Source organism: Myotis brandtii, unplaced genomic scaffold (genome assembly GCF_000412655.1).
Source record: "Myotis brandtii unplaced genomic scaffold, ASM41265v1 scaffold86, whole genome shotgun sequence".
Lineage (NCBI taxonomy): Eukaryota > Metazoa > Chordata > Mammalia > Chiroptera > Vespertilionidae > Myotis > Myotis brandtii.
This window is the reverse complement of record NW_005371503.1, coordinates 1,601,538-1,618,233: the sequence shown is the minus strand read 5'-3', so window position 1 is coordinate 1,618,233 and position 16,696 is coordinate 1,601,538. Positions and strand designations below refer to the sequence as shown.

The 16,696-nt window shown below is 38.0% G+C and overlaps 1 protein-coding gene across 4 annotated transcripts in view; it reads right to left on the bottom strand.

Moving 5' to 3' along the window:
- Positions 1 to 1,057: 1,057 nt before the first annotated feature.
- PRCP (prolylcarboxypeptidase (angiotensinase C)) overlaps positions 1,058 to 16,696 on the bottom strand; it is a 68,803-nt gene continuing 53,164 nt past the window's right edge. For all 4 annotated transcript variants that reach the window (XM_005884828.2, XM_005884830.2, XM_005884829.2 and 1 more), the window contains exons 8-10: positions 11,424 to 11,588; positions 10,525 to 10,712; positions 1,058 to 1,796 (exon numbers count right to left, since the gene is read on the bottom strand). In XM_005884828.2, coding sequence (XP_005884890.1) covers positions 1,580 to 1,796; positions 10,525 to 10,712; positions 11,424 to 11,588 — 570 coding nt within the window. In that variant the 3' untranslated portion in view covers positions 1,058 to 1,579. The remainder of the gene's footprint in view (positions 1,797 to 10,524; positions 10,713 to 11,423; positions 11,589 to 16,696) is intronic.

Here is a 16,696-nt window from a genome sequence, read left to right as displayed (position 1 = left end):
ATATAACTTGTTAGTTGACAAAGAATAGAAACTAGTATTGTTTTGACTCTTAAATTCCCACATCAGCAGACTTTTCTCTGATGTTGAAATGAAAGTAGTGACCAAATGCTTTGATGGACAACTCATTACAATGAGAACTGAAGGCTTCTGAAACCAGACAAAGATTTTTCTGTATCTCCCGGATGCCAGGAAAAATAAGGGAAATATTTCAATCCCTCACCCAAGAATTAAACTTTATACATGCATTCTTTTAAAAAAATAAGTACTTTAGAAATGATCAAGACACAGTTTTTAAAAAGCAGAAAACGCTCTCAAGGCAAGGTGAAGAAAAAAATGTTTTGAGGAAAAATAAAAAGAAACAAGGGGGAAGAACTCTTTCAACAGAGTAGAAACTGTTAGTCTCTCTCTGTGTCCCTGAAAGGTTTTGATCCAACACTATTTGTTATCCTAGAAAAGCTCTTCTGAAGAAAGGTTTCAGTGTAAGAACTGCTTGAAAGAAGCCAACCCTTTGGAAGTAGTAACGGCTTGGCCATTTATTAATGTCAAATATGCTGCCCGCATGAATTAGTCAGCTTGTCTTTTGCACGCCATACAGAAAAGTTCCCGTGCACCTGCCTCTTAGTGTCCTGACACTTCTGGCTTGAATGGCAGCTGCAACGACTACCAGAAAATACAATTTTAAAAAATGCTGAACATAACTACATTCTACCTTCTGAATAGCTGATTAATCAATTTTTAAAGGCTTTTTACTGAAGTATCATCAGTGACCATAGCATATAAAAGCTTGCTCTGATGTAAAATGAAGCAAAACAGAGTTATTTTCCTAAACTGGCAACATGGAACCAAATTACCACAAAACTGACCTTAGGAACAAAGAGAAATGGAGCAGAAACAGGCCAGATTTCTTACTGGCAGTACCACAGTGGCAAATATCCCAGAACTAAGAAGAGCTGCCAAATGGAAAAGAGAAAATTAAAGGACTTTCCAAAAACAGCCAAGCCCAGTGCACACACCATTCCCCACAGCTGGAATGAGCTTAAGGAGCAACACACAGGTATAAGGTCCAGCCTTATTCTTTATTTACAGCACAGTTCAAAGCCTGTAAATCAAGTACAAAAGAAACAGCTCCTATATCCTGGATTGGCATCGGACACCCTTCCTATCAGCTGCAATTACATCATTTTTATCTATTTTCTGCTTTTCCTTTTGGGAGGGCAGGGGTGTGGAATAATAAATGAGCCAGAGACTTGTCTGAAAAGCAAAAGAAATCCCTGCTTGCAGAGAAACAAAGGAACTGACTCTAACTCTTGTGAAAGGCAGTCAGGAACTCTGCTCCAGTTATGAGGGCCACTGACGGTGAGGGACAGCTGTCACACAAAAATTCTTCCTGGAAGAGGTGGCTAGAACCTGGGGTGTGGGGTGGCTGCTGTCACCGCCATCACCCTCTCTTCTATCTCAAATTTTTGCCCCACCAAATCTAATGATAAAAAAGGGAAAGTAGATATGCGTAGAAAACCAAAATGAATGGGAATGTGGGTGGAATGAACATTAAAAGAAACTGAAAATGATCAAAAGTTGCTCAGTGCTTCTTCCTCGGAGAGGCATAGAAATCTCTAATCCACTGCTTCATGTATTTAACTTCCAAGGAGCGGGCTAATAGCACGGTCATAGGGTCAAAGGCATTGTTGGCTCGGAGATCTAGATGATGGGCCCCCTCTGGGATGATGATGGCAACCAAGGTGTTTGTGATGTTCTTGGTTACTCCACCTCCTGACCAGGGGTCTAGATCACCATTGCTATGTGAGGGAAAGAAGAAAAAATAAGATTGTTAGTTTTTCATACCTATATCCAGATAAGATAGAAGAAACCTACTTTATGCACAATAACTAAAATTATAAGCTTATATATAAATGGGGGATTTGATCTGATTGAATCTGTCTATAGAAATGTGATTCATACTGGAGTTCTACAATATTTCTAAAACCAAGTACAAGAAATAGGACCAGCCCAGCAGGCACGGCTTAGTAGTTGAGTGTCAACCTATGAACCAGGAGGTCATGGTTCGATTACTAGTCAAGGCATATGCCCAGGTTGCAGGCTCGATCCCCACTGGAGGATGTACAAGAGGCAGCCATCAAAGATTCCAATGATTCTCTCTCATCATTGATGTTTCTATCTCTCTCTCCTCCCTTCCTCTCTGACATCAATTATTTATATATATATAATTTTTTAAGGAAAGAAATAGGACCAAAGAATGAAGGTGGTGCCCCATGAGTCAACCTAGATTGTACTGGAAAGTGGAATTTAAAAGCCTAAATTCCAATCCCAGCTTCATCACTCAAAAGCCATATGACCTTCCTCCTCTATAAAAGAGAGATAACAAGGCCAATCTCATAAGGTTGTTGTATGGGTTAAACAAGATAGTACTGTGGGTATATTTAATAAGCACAAGTGTCAGGCACATTGCAGTTCCTCAATTAATGCCACTTTCCTAGGAGCCAACTATGAAAGTGATAAATAAAAACTCTCATATTTGAAATGATAATTATCTTTTAGCTCTTAAAAAAAAACCAACCCTTCATTTTTCATACACTATTTTCTTTGTAATACAGTACTTTGGGAAATAGGGTGATTGAACTGAAAAATTTCCTCCAAATCTGAACCAGAAAATTTGGTCATTATTCAAAGACTCCCATTTTACATTGGCTTTAAAGTTACAGAAATGCTATTAAGTTATTCATCTTGGCTGGTTCATACAACACTTTTCACTGTAAACAGGATCAATCCTTGAAGCAGGCTATTTAGTTTAGCTTAGTAAAAATCCAATACAATCACAGACAGCATCCCTAATGATATTTCACAGCTTTGTTGAGATATATTTCACCACAAGTTACCCATTTAAGTGTAGAATTCAATGATTTTTAGTATATTCAGAGTTTTGTAACCATTATCACAATTTTAAAACATTTTCATCCTGAAAAGAAACCCATTATTAGCTATTGGTAACTAATAATCCCCATTCCCCTCCCCCAAACTCCCTCACTCAGCTACAGGCAACCACTAACCTACTCTTTGTATCTATGGATTTGTCTAATATGGACATTTCATATACTAGTAAATGGAATTATATAACAGGTGGTCTTTTATGATTGGCTTCTTTCACTGTGGCATAATGTTTTCAGGTTTCATCTATGTTGCAGTATGTATCAGTACATTATTCCTTTTTATTGCCAAATAATATTCCACTGTATGAATATGCCACATTTTATTTATCCATTCATCCGATGTACATTTGTGTTGTTCCCACTTTTTTTTCTATTGTGTATATTGCTCCAATAAACATTCATATACAAGTTTTTGCATGGATACATGTTTTCATTTCTCTTGGGTACAGACTGACCTAAGTATGGAATTTCTGGTATATATGGTGACTTAACCTTGTGAAGAACTGCCTAACTGTTTTCCAAAGTGACTGCACCATTTTACATTTCCCATTAGCAACATATGAGGGTTCCAACTTTTTTATACCCTTGCCAACACTTATGTTTTTGTTTTTTACTTTTTTAAACTTAACTATAGTTGGTATACAATATTACATTAGTTATATAAGTTTCAGGTGTACATATAGCAATTCAACATTCTATACCTTTCAAAGTGATCACCTCACTCATTCTGGTAATCACCTATCACCGTGCAAACTTATCACAATAGTTTTATTGACTATACTTCCCTTCACCTTTTTCACCTATCCCCTCATCCTCTAATTACAGCCATCTTATGTGGGTAGGAAATGAATCTTATTGTGGCTTTGATTTGCACTTCCCAATTTTTAAACGGGGTCATCAATTAAATCATTTGATCCATTCTGAGTTAATATTTTGATATGGTACAAAATAGGGATCCAACTTCATTGTTTTGCATGTGAATATCCAGTTTTCCCAGCACCATTTCTTGAAAAGCCTATTCTTTCCCCAATGAACTATATTGGCATTCTTGTCTGGAAATCAAGTGACCATATATATAAAGGTTGACTTCTGGATTATCAATTATCTTCCACTGGTCTATATGTCTATCTTTATGCAAGTGTCACACTGTATTGATTATAGTAGCTTTATAACAACTTTGAAACCAGAAAGTATGAGTTCAAAACCAGAAAGTATGAGTTCTTCATATTTGTTTTTCCTTTACAAGATTGTTTTGGCTATTCTAGGTCCCTTGCATTTTTTTTTTTAAATATATTTTATTGATTTTTTACAGAGAGGAAGGGAGAGGGATAGATAGTTAGAAACATCGATGAGCATGAGCGAGAAACATCGATCAGCTGCCTCCTGCACGCTCCCTACTGGGAATGTGCCCGCAGCCAAGGTACATGCCCTTGACCGGAATCGAACCTGGGACCCTTGAGTCCGCAGGCCGATGCTCTATCCACTGAGCCAAACCGGTTAGAGCCCCTTGCATTTTTTATATACATTTGAATGCGAGCTTGTCAATTTCTGAAAAAAGAAACAGCTGGGATCTTTGTAGGGATTACTGAATCTGTAGATCAGTTTGTGGAGTACTGACATCTTAGCAATATTACTTCTTCCATAAGTATATGAAATGTCTTTCCATTATTTAGACCTTTAATTTCTTCCAACAATTTTTTTGTAGTTTTCAGTATATACATGTCACACTTTTTCTGTTAAGCTTATTCCTAAATATTTCATTCTTGATATTATTGTAAACCTAATTGTTCCCTGGTATTATTAACTCCACACATGTATAGACTGGTTTAGAGTTTACAAAGTCTTTCACATTTGACCCTTATAACAATCTTGTGAGGTAGGTTTAATGATAATTCTTTTATAGGTAAGAAAACTAACACCCAACTCATTCAGCTAGCAATGGCAAATCTGATATACAAGCATAGTTTTGATAGCCCTAGTCCAGTACTTTGTTTTATACTACATTACATTTCACGGACATGTGACTGCTGTTGGAAATCAGCAGCACATACCTTCTTGACTTGTGTGGTGCACAGTAAAAAGAGCATGAACTTTGGGATCAGACACACCTAGGTTCCAGTCCCAAGTCAGCCTCTCATCTTCCTAATCTCATGGAAGCTTATTCTCAATATAAAATAGGGACCAAAATATCTGGATTTATGTATCTGGTCCATGGCATTGTAAGTATTAGATCACTTTCCCCTTATATGGCACCTCTTGGAAAATCTTTATCTCCCTATGACTTGAAATAACAGGACATTTTTATGTATGTTCTTTCATCTCTGTCAGTGGCACCTTGTCCTAGTTGCTCAGGCCAAAAAAGTTGGTGTCACTCTTTAATCTATTTATTTCTCACCCAATCTGTCAACAAATCTTGTCAGCTATATATTCAAATATATCCAGAATTTCAACACCTCTCACCATATTCACTGCCACCACTCTGATCCAAGTCTCCATTACCTCTAGCCTGACTAGCCTTTTACTGACCTTTCTCACTACTCTTATCTCCCTACTATCAGTAGGGTAGGAAATGAATCTTATTGTGGCTTTGATCCTATTAAATTTGATCCTATTAAAACCTGAATCAGATTATGTCACTCCTTTGCTCAAAACATTCCAAGTTTTCCCATCTCATTCAAAGTAAAAATCAAAGACCTTACTAGGACCTACAAGTCTCTCATTAACTACTCCAGCCACACTGACCTCCTTCCTGTCCCTGGAGGAGAACGTGCTGAGCACATTTACCTCTCAAGGCCTTTGCCCTTGCTAATTCCTCTTTGTGGAGTGTTCCTACCCCACCACACTCATAGCTATCTAGGTACTCCTGCCAGATCATTTTCCAAAAGTCACCCCTGGTCAAGTCTTCCTTGCTCATTCCCATCTAAAATTTCAAACCTGCCTCTCTTATACCCCCACTTCACAGCCCTCTTCCCTGGTTTATTTTTCCTCCTTAGCATGTATCTCCTAACATACTTACAGGTGCTATTTTGTTTATTATCTATCTCTCAAACTAGAACTGCCCAAGGGCAGGAATTTTTGTCTGCTTTGTTTATTCCAGTAGTTTCAGCATCTGGTACTCATAGGAGCCATGCGAATGTTTACTGAATGAATGAAAAAAGAATGTGAATGTCTAGTTGTCTTTGGCCAGATACCAGATGCCCTAATCAAAAGAGATCTATAAATACATGTATACAAGGTCAGGAACATGTAAATCACTTCAGTACTTTTTACATGACAAAGCAGAGTTAATATAAGTGATTAATATAAATATAGAGACTGACTTTACCTGTGTGTAGCAGTGGCAAGAATAATTAACTAAGTCAGCAGGTCTAAGTTTTTATACCCTTATTAGCCACATGATTTGGGGTAAGTCATCTGACCCCTATGACCATCAATTCCAACATGCATTACCCCCCCAAAAAAATTTTTAAAGATAATGTCCTTCCCTCATAGAGGTATTGTAGGGTCCAAGTTAAATATTATATATGAAAGTTGTAAACTATAAAATATCACATAAATGTGCAGCATTATAATTATTATCATATTTTATAGCCTGAGAAGTGTTACTACTTCTGAGAAGTATATGAATCATGAAAAGGAACGTGAAACCATTTCTCATAGTCAGAAAACTAATTTCTGAATTGGGTCAGAAAACTAATGCAATCAGTTTTTTCTAGGCAAATGTACAAATTAAATGAAAAATATGCAGTTAGGTACATTAAATATATATGTGTTTGAAATGCAACTTTAAATTCTCACCACAAATTTTCACTTTTCTTAAGAAAAAGAAATTTCAATTTCAACTTAATAACATCATGCTGGGGGAGGGGGGGGAGAATCAATCCAAAAAATGTATTTTTTTGGTTTTATTAAAAACAAAAGGCAAAACTGACATGCAAAATAGGATCCTTAGTTTTCAACTACCAAATATATTTTTAAAATAAACTACACAAGGGGTTAGATTCTCTTGAGTGAACAAATAGCCTTTATCATTATTTCAATTTGACAGGACCAACCCGATTAGGAAACTCTCCATTATTTGCAAAACAAAAAAGCCATCCTAACAGCCACATAATAAGCAAACTGCATTTGATTTAAAAGGTCATCTGAATCAGCCTAGTGACTTAGCAACAGTGTTTGGAGTTGCTGAGCGACCTAAGATGCACATGGACTTGAATTTCTTGGTCCTAGACATGAGAAAGCTAAACCAGTCACTGGGAAATTTACAAAGAAAAAAAAGTAATAATAACTTTCATGAGAAAATCTAATTGCCTGGATAAAATTTCCAACAGTGAGCCTCACTTAATTGCTGGCAACAATTATTAATTTGCCTGAAAAATTATGTTAAACTAATCAGCTTCTCAGGAATTCCCTTTCAGATTTATATTTAAATAACTGAGAATGACCATTGGGGTAACATAATTTCTTACCAATTAAGGATGGGGGGAAAATTAATCCTTCCAACAAAACCACTATGGAAAAAAACTGCTGAAATGAAACCATTAATAGCTACTATTTCTTGAGTCTTCGTTCATTCAGCAAATGTTTATGGAGTGCCTACTCTGTGGCAGGCACTGACTGGGCATAGGGAATTCAGCAGTGAACAGACAAAAATCTCTGCCCTCACAGTGCTCCCTTCCATAACAGTCTACCTACTCCCTGAAATAAACCTGTCAGGAAGTCACTTTCTATATATATAAAAGCCTAATATGCTAAGTGTCCAAATGATTGGTCAACCGGTTGGCCGACTGCTCGACCAGTCACTATGACACACACTGACCACCAGAGGGCAGATGCTCCAACCGGTAGGTTAGCTTGCTGCTGGGGTCCGGCCAATCAGGACTGGGTAAGACGGGCTGGACACGCCCTGGAGCCCCCCCGGGGTCCCTCCCTGGCCCCCAAAATATTTCTTCTAATTAATTTCCTTTCAATGTGCACAAATTCATGCACCAGTTTTCTAATAATATAAATTGGCAATCTGCCTGAGGCTAGACAGCTAACTTGGTGAAAAAGGAAAAAAAGCACCCAGGTCTCTCTGACTTCAAAGCCCAAGCTCTTGACCTGCAAATCATCAATCCAACAAATAGAGACTGAACTTTCCAATCAGAGAAGCAGTCATGCTTGGATTTGTGTGAGGCAACCTGAGGAGAGAAGCATGAACATAAAGATATTTTCACATGGTTCCTTGGACATTTTCTCACTCATTGACCAGAAATGTTTCCTAGATGGTAGCCACAAAGTACACAGAACAGAGACACCCAAGGCTGCTCCTTTACTTTGGGAATGTGCTTCCTTCAGAAAAACAGGAGAATTCTGAATTTTTAAATAACCTAAATTTTTTTGCACTGGATTTTTCACCTAGCAACATATGGAAAAATATTTCTTTTAAACGTAGACTTGCCATGGCAGAAAGATATACCAGCATCTTCACACAGTCCTGCTTTTAAACTTGCACATGCCTCTGAAGTCTTCCTGAGCTTCATATGTCATTCCTCATCATCAATACACTTATTGCACATTCATTATGTGCCAGTCCCAGTAGCAGGTGCTAAAGGCACAGAGATGATCAAGACAGTCTCTGCCATTAAGAAGTTCACAATCTCATGGGGGCAGAAAGTCTGTTTTTATAATGAACTGTTAGAAAGTCCTTTCTTATACTGAACTAAAAGTTTTATAATTTCCACCTATGTGTTTCAGTTCTTTCGCCCAAATTTTTCTCACAAAAAATCTATCCCCCTCCCAGTGATGATGATGATGATTGTTATTTTGATAATGGCCTGAAGAAAATAATATAACAGGACAAATGGATAACTAAAATACACATCTGTAATAGTTGAACCCAATAAAGAAGGAAAATGTATTTGAACAAAACTCATATATTAAAATGTTCATACAGACTCCACTTTATAATTCAACTTGAACTTCAGCTTTGTAAGGTCAAAGCAAGGAAGGGTGACCTCGGAATGTTAGCATGCAAGAGAAATCCATGTAAATACTACATAGAGATTAGCTCCTAAAGAAAAACAAAAAAATTGACAAAGTACTTTCTCCTCTGAGGAACAAAGATAAGCTTGGAGACCCTAGGTTTGTACTTAAACTTTCTTCAGTCCTCTCAGTCCTTTTACATTTCCCTAATTTCAAACACCCAAATTTGGCACCATTTCCTTAAATGCTCTAAATAGATTTATTTGTACAAATGCCACTTTTATAAGGCTGAGCCGAAGACTATAGCTGTGAAGAATCCTATTGAGCACAAGGAACACGACTTGAGGAAATTAAACAAAAAGAATCTTTAAGTTTTCCATTCAAGTGTTTCACCTTTTATTTTGGGTAGGTACTCTGCTGGATCAGAAAATAGCATCAACCCAATAAACTAGATTGCAAAGTGAGCAGTGTTATGGGCCTAAACCCAAGCAGTGATCCTTTGGTCAAAACAGCACTCCTTATTCCTAAAAGCTATTGAGCATGTCCCGAAGATCAAATTTAACTCTGTCTATGAAAGTTTGTAAAAGAATGACATTTGTACTTATACAATAGCTCCAGGTTAAGAGATGTGTATAGGTATCTCTCTACTATTTCCATATCGATTTGGAAATACATTTTTTTATTAACTAGTTGCTATTCTTAATAGCTGTCAGCCTGATGTACAAGCCAAAACAAGGAAATTTTGAAGTGGCAATCAGATACACTCAGAGTCTACTCAAATAACTCTGATGTGAACCAATACCACATATGTCACCATAAGAGCAGTACTATGTAGACGAACAAACGGGATTTTTGTGGTCAATAAGGCCAAGGTTGAAATCTGGTTTTATTAATAACTAAAATAAAGCTGGATGAACTTTGGCAAGTGACTGAACACAGTGACCCACACTTTCCTCCTCAGGAAAAAGGAACTATAACAACTACTTCACAAGATTGTTGTAAGGGTTCAAATTTTGGTAATTTATTTAAAGTTCCTGATATAGTTTCTGAAACAGAACAGATTGGGTACTTCAAAAGTATTTGTTGAATGGATACTAAAAAATTTTTATTACCATTAATAACAATAGTAACAAAAGTAAGGCAAATTGTGAACAAATGATGCTTCATTTTGTGCTGAGGAATTTTTAAGAATATTTTCATTTTCTTGCTGCGCTGTTTTTAAGCCTTTAACCATGGTGGTAATAGAGTGTAAAATCATATCTCTACTCTGCATCCTCTTTCTGTTCTAATTTTCTTCTCCTTCTCCTTCTTCTCCTTCTTCTCCTCCTCCTCCCCCTCCTCCTCCTCCTCCACCTCCTCCTCCTTCTCTTCTTCCTCCTCTTCCTTTTTAGGGAATTTTTAAAAGAGTTTATTTGAGCCAAACTGATGACATGCCTGGAAGCAAGATCTCAAATGCTCCCAGCATCCTCTATCTTTCAAGTAATAGGTAAACAAGATACCATTGGTTGTATTCTATATTATTTTATTGTCCAACATTTTTCCTGGCTCTATTTTCTCAGCTATTCTACAAATGTCTCTAACAACAAAGTTTTTCTTTGGAACAGCAATAACTCACCTGAAAATGATGTTCGTGTGGGAACTGATGTTTTTGCCTCCATACATAGAAGAGATCCAGGAGGGCCTTGGTTTCACACCCCACTGTTTAAAACATTCATCTGAAAATGCCTTCAAGTCCCACGGATGAGGTTCAAACATGTCATCAATACCATTGGTACAAAAGGGCATGACGATTTCTGTGCAGGCCTGAGAAAGCAACCCATAAAAGTCTAGTGAAAAAATAAGGCACAAAGAAATTAAATAAATTTGTCCAAAGTCATACACTAGTAAGCAACAAAGCCAGAGTTTGAACTCAGGCAGTCTGGCTTCAGAGTTCCTGCTCTTTACCTCTCTGTGTCATACCACCTCTCATTGCTCCTGGAAAGGCTCAGTTGAGAAATCACAGAAGTTAGAGCTATATATTCCTTCTTTGTAAACTGGTTTGTTTGTTTTTTCACATCTATTATCATACTGAATCTTCAAAACAACTCTGGAAAGTATTCTTATTCTTATTATTCTCATTGTACAGATGAAAGAACAAAATCTCAGAGGAATCAAGTTAGACTCCCCTTCATTTATGTGTCCATAAAATGTTTCCTTTATAGGACTTATCAAGACCTATTATAATATTAGTTGCACTTCTTTTTCAACAAGCTACATTTGATGGTAAGATCGATCATGTCTTACTTATCTTTGTATCTTTGGAGCCTAGAAGGGTGCCTAACCGATGATAAGTACGCAGAATATATTTGGCAATGATTAAATACATGAGTGAATGAATGAATGAGGAAACTTATCATGGCTTCAGAGTGAGACCACACTGAGATCCAGGCTAGGTGATAAAATCTTGTGAACTCGGTTGCAGCCAGCCATATCAATGAAAAGTAAGTTCCACTTGGAGAAATTATACACACTTACCTGATAGCTCCAACCCAGGGATCCCAGACTGCTAGTTGATGTCTCTGACATATTCAGGCATCTCGCCTGGCCTGAATAATTGTAATATACATTCAGAGCTTGGAAAATATTCTGCAGCAACTTTTTATCAGATAAATTGGGATTTTTCAAATACCGGCACACCACCTGTCATTTTAGAGAAATAAAAAGAAGAGTCAGAGCATAAATATAAATCCTAATATATAAAAAGCCAGGGGCCATCACAACCAAAACAACTGGAGGGACAACCAAACAGCAGGCTGCGTGGGGTGGCAAGGCCAGCAGGGGGTTTAGTGAGGGACAACCAAACAAATGAACAGCAGGCTGCATGGGGCCAGGCCAGCAGAGGGGGGCAGTTAGGGGCAACCTGGCCAGCAGTAGGGGGCAGTTAGGGGCAACCTGGCCAACAGAGGGGGGCAGTTGGAGGTGACCAGGCTGGCGGGGGGGGGGGGAGGGCAGTAAGGAGCGACCAGGCAGGCAGGCAGGTGAACAGTTAGGAGCCAACGGTCCTGGATTGTGAGAGGGATGTCCCGGATTAGAGGGTATAGGCTGGGCTGAGGGGACCCCCCGCCCCGCCGTACAAATTTCGTGCACGGGGCCTCTAGTTATAGTATAATAAAACAAAAGACATAGGACTTTAATTTGATTATAAAAGGTAAGCATTTAACTACTTGACAATTTCTATCTTTTGAGTATAATCCCCTTAACAGATTAATAAACCTTTTAACTACTCCCTAAACTATAGAAGTAAACCAAAGTCATTTGCATAGCATGCAAAGTCCTCCCTACCTACCACTCTAGCTTTAACTCCTGCAACCTTTGCTGCAGCCTAGAAAAACCATTTCCAGCCCACTAAGCTCTTTCCTTCCTCTTTGCTTTTGCACATCCCTTCTCCCTCTCTCCAATTCACCTAAGGTGGCAAACACCAACTCATCTTCCACAATACTCAGCTCAAGTATCACCTCCCCTATGAGGCCATCATTGCCTATGCCCCTCAAGTCAGGAGAACTAAGTCACTCCCTCCTTCATGCTTCACTATGCCCTGTGCCTTTTCTTATCAGAGCCCCTGTAATGCTGTACAGCCCTCATTGATTCCAGAGTGTCTCCCTCACCACTTACTTAAGCAAGATATCTAGTAATGAAATGTTTGCTGAATGAATGACTACAATTTTATAAAAATACAAAATTTATAAAATTTCATATGGAAAAACTATACCATGCGTCAATGTGTAGCAGCGATTCTCAACCTGTGAGTCGTGAACAATGAAAATACATCCTGCATATCAGATATTTACATTAAGATTCATAATAGTAGTAAAATTACAGTTATGAAGTAGCAACGAAAATAATTTTATGGTTGGGGGTCACCACAACATGAGGAAGTGTATTAAAGGGTAACGGCATTAGGAAGGTTGAGAACCACACTGTTGTGATAAGCAGATCAGGCAGCTCCCCAGCTCCCAAATACTCCCATCACTGGACTATACTCAGTACCTGAAATTTAGTACTAAAAATCAACGACAATTCTCAGGGTTGGAAATGAAGGCAGGGACTATCTAAGACAGGGGCATGGAAAGCTTTCGAGGGCATGTAAATATTCCATATCTTCCTAGGGGTCTGGGTTACACAACAAACAGTAGACTTACAACTTGTACATCTTACTGTATATAAATTTTACCTTAAAAAATCAAACAAATACTGAACTCTAGTTAATGACATTAAAGCTGATTTTAGGAAGTGTGTAAATGTCTTCAACTTAATTTCGAAATGCATTTAATAATAAGGTGAAAAGAAGGATGATAGGTGAATCCATTTGATATAATATATCAATTAAAGCAAAATATTATTTATAGAACTTAGGTGGTAGGCTTATGGGTATTCACTGTCCAATTATTTCAACTTTACTGAATTTTTTTTCACAATAAAATGTTGGGGGGAAATCACAGGCAATGGAATCAAAGCTGGACAACAACAACAACAACAATTGCTACTGATTACTGAGCCCTAGTTTACAACCATTACATCACTTAAGCCTCAAACAATCCTATCAGATGTACTATTGTCCACTATTTTACATGAAGAAACTGATTCTTAGGTTAAATCACTTTATTCAAGGTTATCCAGCAAGTAAATGGTAGAACCTAGATTCAACACCAGATGTCTCTGGTCATAAAATATACATCGTACTCATGTCACACAGCTTAGGCTGTATCCCCTATAAAACTGCAAAGAGCCCCAAAGGCAAGGAAAACACATTACGTTTCCATCTTCTATTAACACCTTCACATGAATTTAGTGATCTGGTCCTTTCTCATTTCAGATAAAATATCTATATAATAGGCAAGTTCTGACAAAAAAAAAATAGATGAATCCAGAAAAGAAGAAGCTTGGAAAAAAGGAACTCAGTCACCCCACTTTAGAGAGAGATTCTGGGCAGGAGGAGCAACCAGACCTGGTCTGGGCATATGCTCCCAGTCAGGAAAGGAAGACACTGAGAAAGGAGTAAGTGGCCACAAGCAAATACAGTCTCTCAGCACAGTTCTGCCTACAACCAGCTTCCAGTAACACTTGCCTGGAAAAAAGGGAAACTTGAGACAGAGAAAATGAATTACAGAAAAAATTAAATGCCTCTCGCAAATGTATTCAGCACAACAATATTTCTATGCAATGTTAAATGATACTGTGTGAAATAAAAGGTTTTGGGAAATTTTAGGAAATGTATTAGCAAATGTGAAGTTTTCTTGACTGGAGGATTTCTCTGAGTCTGTAACATGCTTAATTACAATGTGACTTGCCAAAAGGGAGATGGAGTATGCATTTTCCCAGTAAGGTTTTGATAATATTGAGTGTGAAAAAAGTCATAAATTAAGATGTACAAATAACTGGACATACTGTACCTTAAAAAAGTAACTGTGAGGCCATACACCAAGGTTTAGGGCAGTGGTCGGCAAACTCATTAGTCAATAGAGCCAAATATCAACAGTACTTCTTCAAAATAGACTCGCCCAGGCCGAAAACCGACTTCTGCGCATGGGCCATGAAGTTTCAATCACACTGTATGTGCGTGCCCGCACGTGGTATTTTGTGGAAGAGCCACACTCAAGGGGCCAAAGAGCTACATGTGGCTCACGAGCCGCAGTTTGCCGACCATGGGTTTAGGGTATACATAAAGAAATGAATTATGCTAAACTGAGAGCCTCATAAAACTATTGAGCCTAAAGTAATAAGTAAATGCAAGTCAAAGAAAAAAAGGCAAAACAGTGTTTTACTATTCTGACAACTCTCAATTATTCATGGCAAGTAAAAAAAATACCTAATTGTATAGCATTTTTCTCAGAAAATGTTCCTAAGAAATATACCAATCAGAAATAACCAAGAAAATATGGAAATCAAGAACCAATCACAGAATTCATTAAACTACCTATTTCCAACAGTTGATCAGCATTCTTTCCTATATGTGGACACCAAAGGTGGATTCAGCTCTTTCAAAATGCAGCAAAAAACCACAGAGTTAACACATGGCATGCAGAGAAGAGCATTATGTTCAGGCACAGCATGGTAGATGAGGCAGGGTGACAATGCAAACTGGGCAGGGGAATGCGGTGCTGACGTGCAGCAATAAGTGGCCTCAAACTCTGGAAAAGAACAGTCGCAAGTGAGCGTGACTCATATGTTGGCATCAGATCCCCTCTCAGCACTAGAACGCTGGGCCTCTGTCAGGCGAAGAAAAGGAGTCCCCATGAACAGCCGTCTCTACAAATAGCAGTTACTATCACTCCTTAAAAGACACAAGAAAGGCTGGGGACCGGCACCGCTTGACAATACTTAGGGTTTGGGCAGCTCCAGTTACACAAAGAGAAAGAAGATCATGGTCTTAAACTTGGCCTCTGATAGTAGAAATTCCTTGTCCAGCTTGCTGTCCACTGTGAGGTCAGAGCACCCTTAAAGTATTCAGTCCGCTTCTGAGCACCACACTTTAAGAAGGACACTGACTAACATGAGAGTCCAGAGAGGAACAATCAGGATGGAGAGTTGAGGAAAATTAAAGAAACCCTACAATTGGGCATCTGTATCATTCTCAATCTTTCATTATTACAAATAAGCCTACAATAAACATACTTGGGGATAAATGTTTACATATATCCTTAATTTTTTTCTTGAAAGAAAGTACTGGTTCAAAGGAAATAAACATCTTTAAGGCCTTTGCAACATCCTATCAAATTACCCTATAGAAAGGAAGTTCCCATTTATAAGTCTACCAATGCCGAAGCCAATTCCAGCATGTCAGCAAGGGCTGAATCTGGAGTGGCTGAAGGGCATTTCCCCAAACCTGAAAAGGGATGATTGCTTGCTGCCAGACAGCTAAGGACATCTCAATCTGCATGTTATTGCCTCCTACTGGCCAAACACCGCAACAGCCGCAGGCAAATTCCCCCATTCTGACAATGCTTGTGTATACGGAAACCTTACCCTTTGATGTGTATATCTCTGCCTGGCCTTAGGACAATTTGTGTTAATAAAAAGCAAGGGGTCCTGAGATTAGGAGAACTTAGTTTCTTTAGCTAAGTCTTCTCTGACTCCCCATAATGCCTTTCAAAATTATGTTTCGTCTCTGGACTCTTTATTAAGTTACACACAGCGCCTTCTCCAGATTGCTGAACCCTTCTAGATGCTGGAACAAGAACCTCGGCATACTAATATGCTAGTAGAAGCCAAAATAATATCACTTAAAATTTTTTTGGAAAAATATTGGCAAATTCACTAAGGGAATGTTGTTATTTTAGGTGGTTCAAAAAAGTTCCTTTCTATCTCAAAGAGACTGTAAGTTCAAGCATTATTCTCTAGCATAAAAACAAAACAAAACAGAATATCTACATATCTCTATGCTTTTCCTTAACAATTTTGGTAGCAAAAAGTAAATGAAGCTTTCCAAAAAATACTGAAGTCATACCGGCAAAACCTCAACATTAGTCCCATACTTAGTCAAAGACTGTAGTAATTCAAAAAGAGATATTCATATACTTTTATTTTATTAAAGACTTATAGAATGCACAAAACACTATGTGAAGGTTGAACCTTATGAAATTGCCATGTTAATTAGTCAAACACAGTCAAATATTGGCATATTTGGTTCAATTTCATGTAAGACTTCAACTTAAGCGTGATAATTTGTAGATATTACCCACTTGATAAGGGCAAGCACTTAGTCTGTGGATTGTTGACTTGAAGGCTGTGATCTAATCAGACAATAAGGA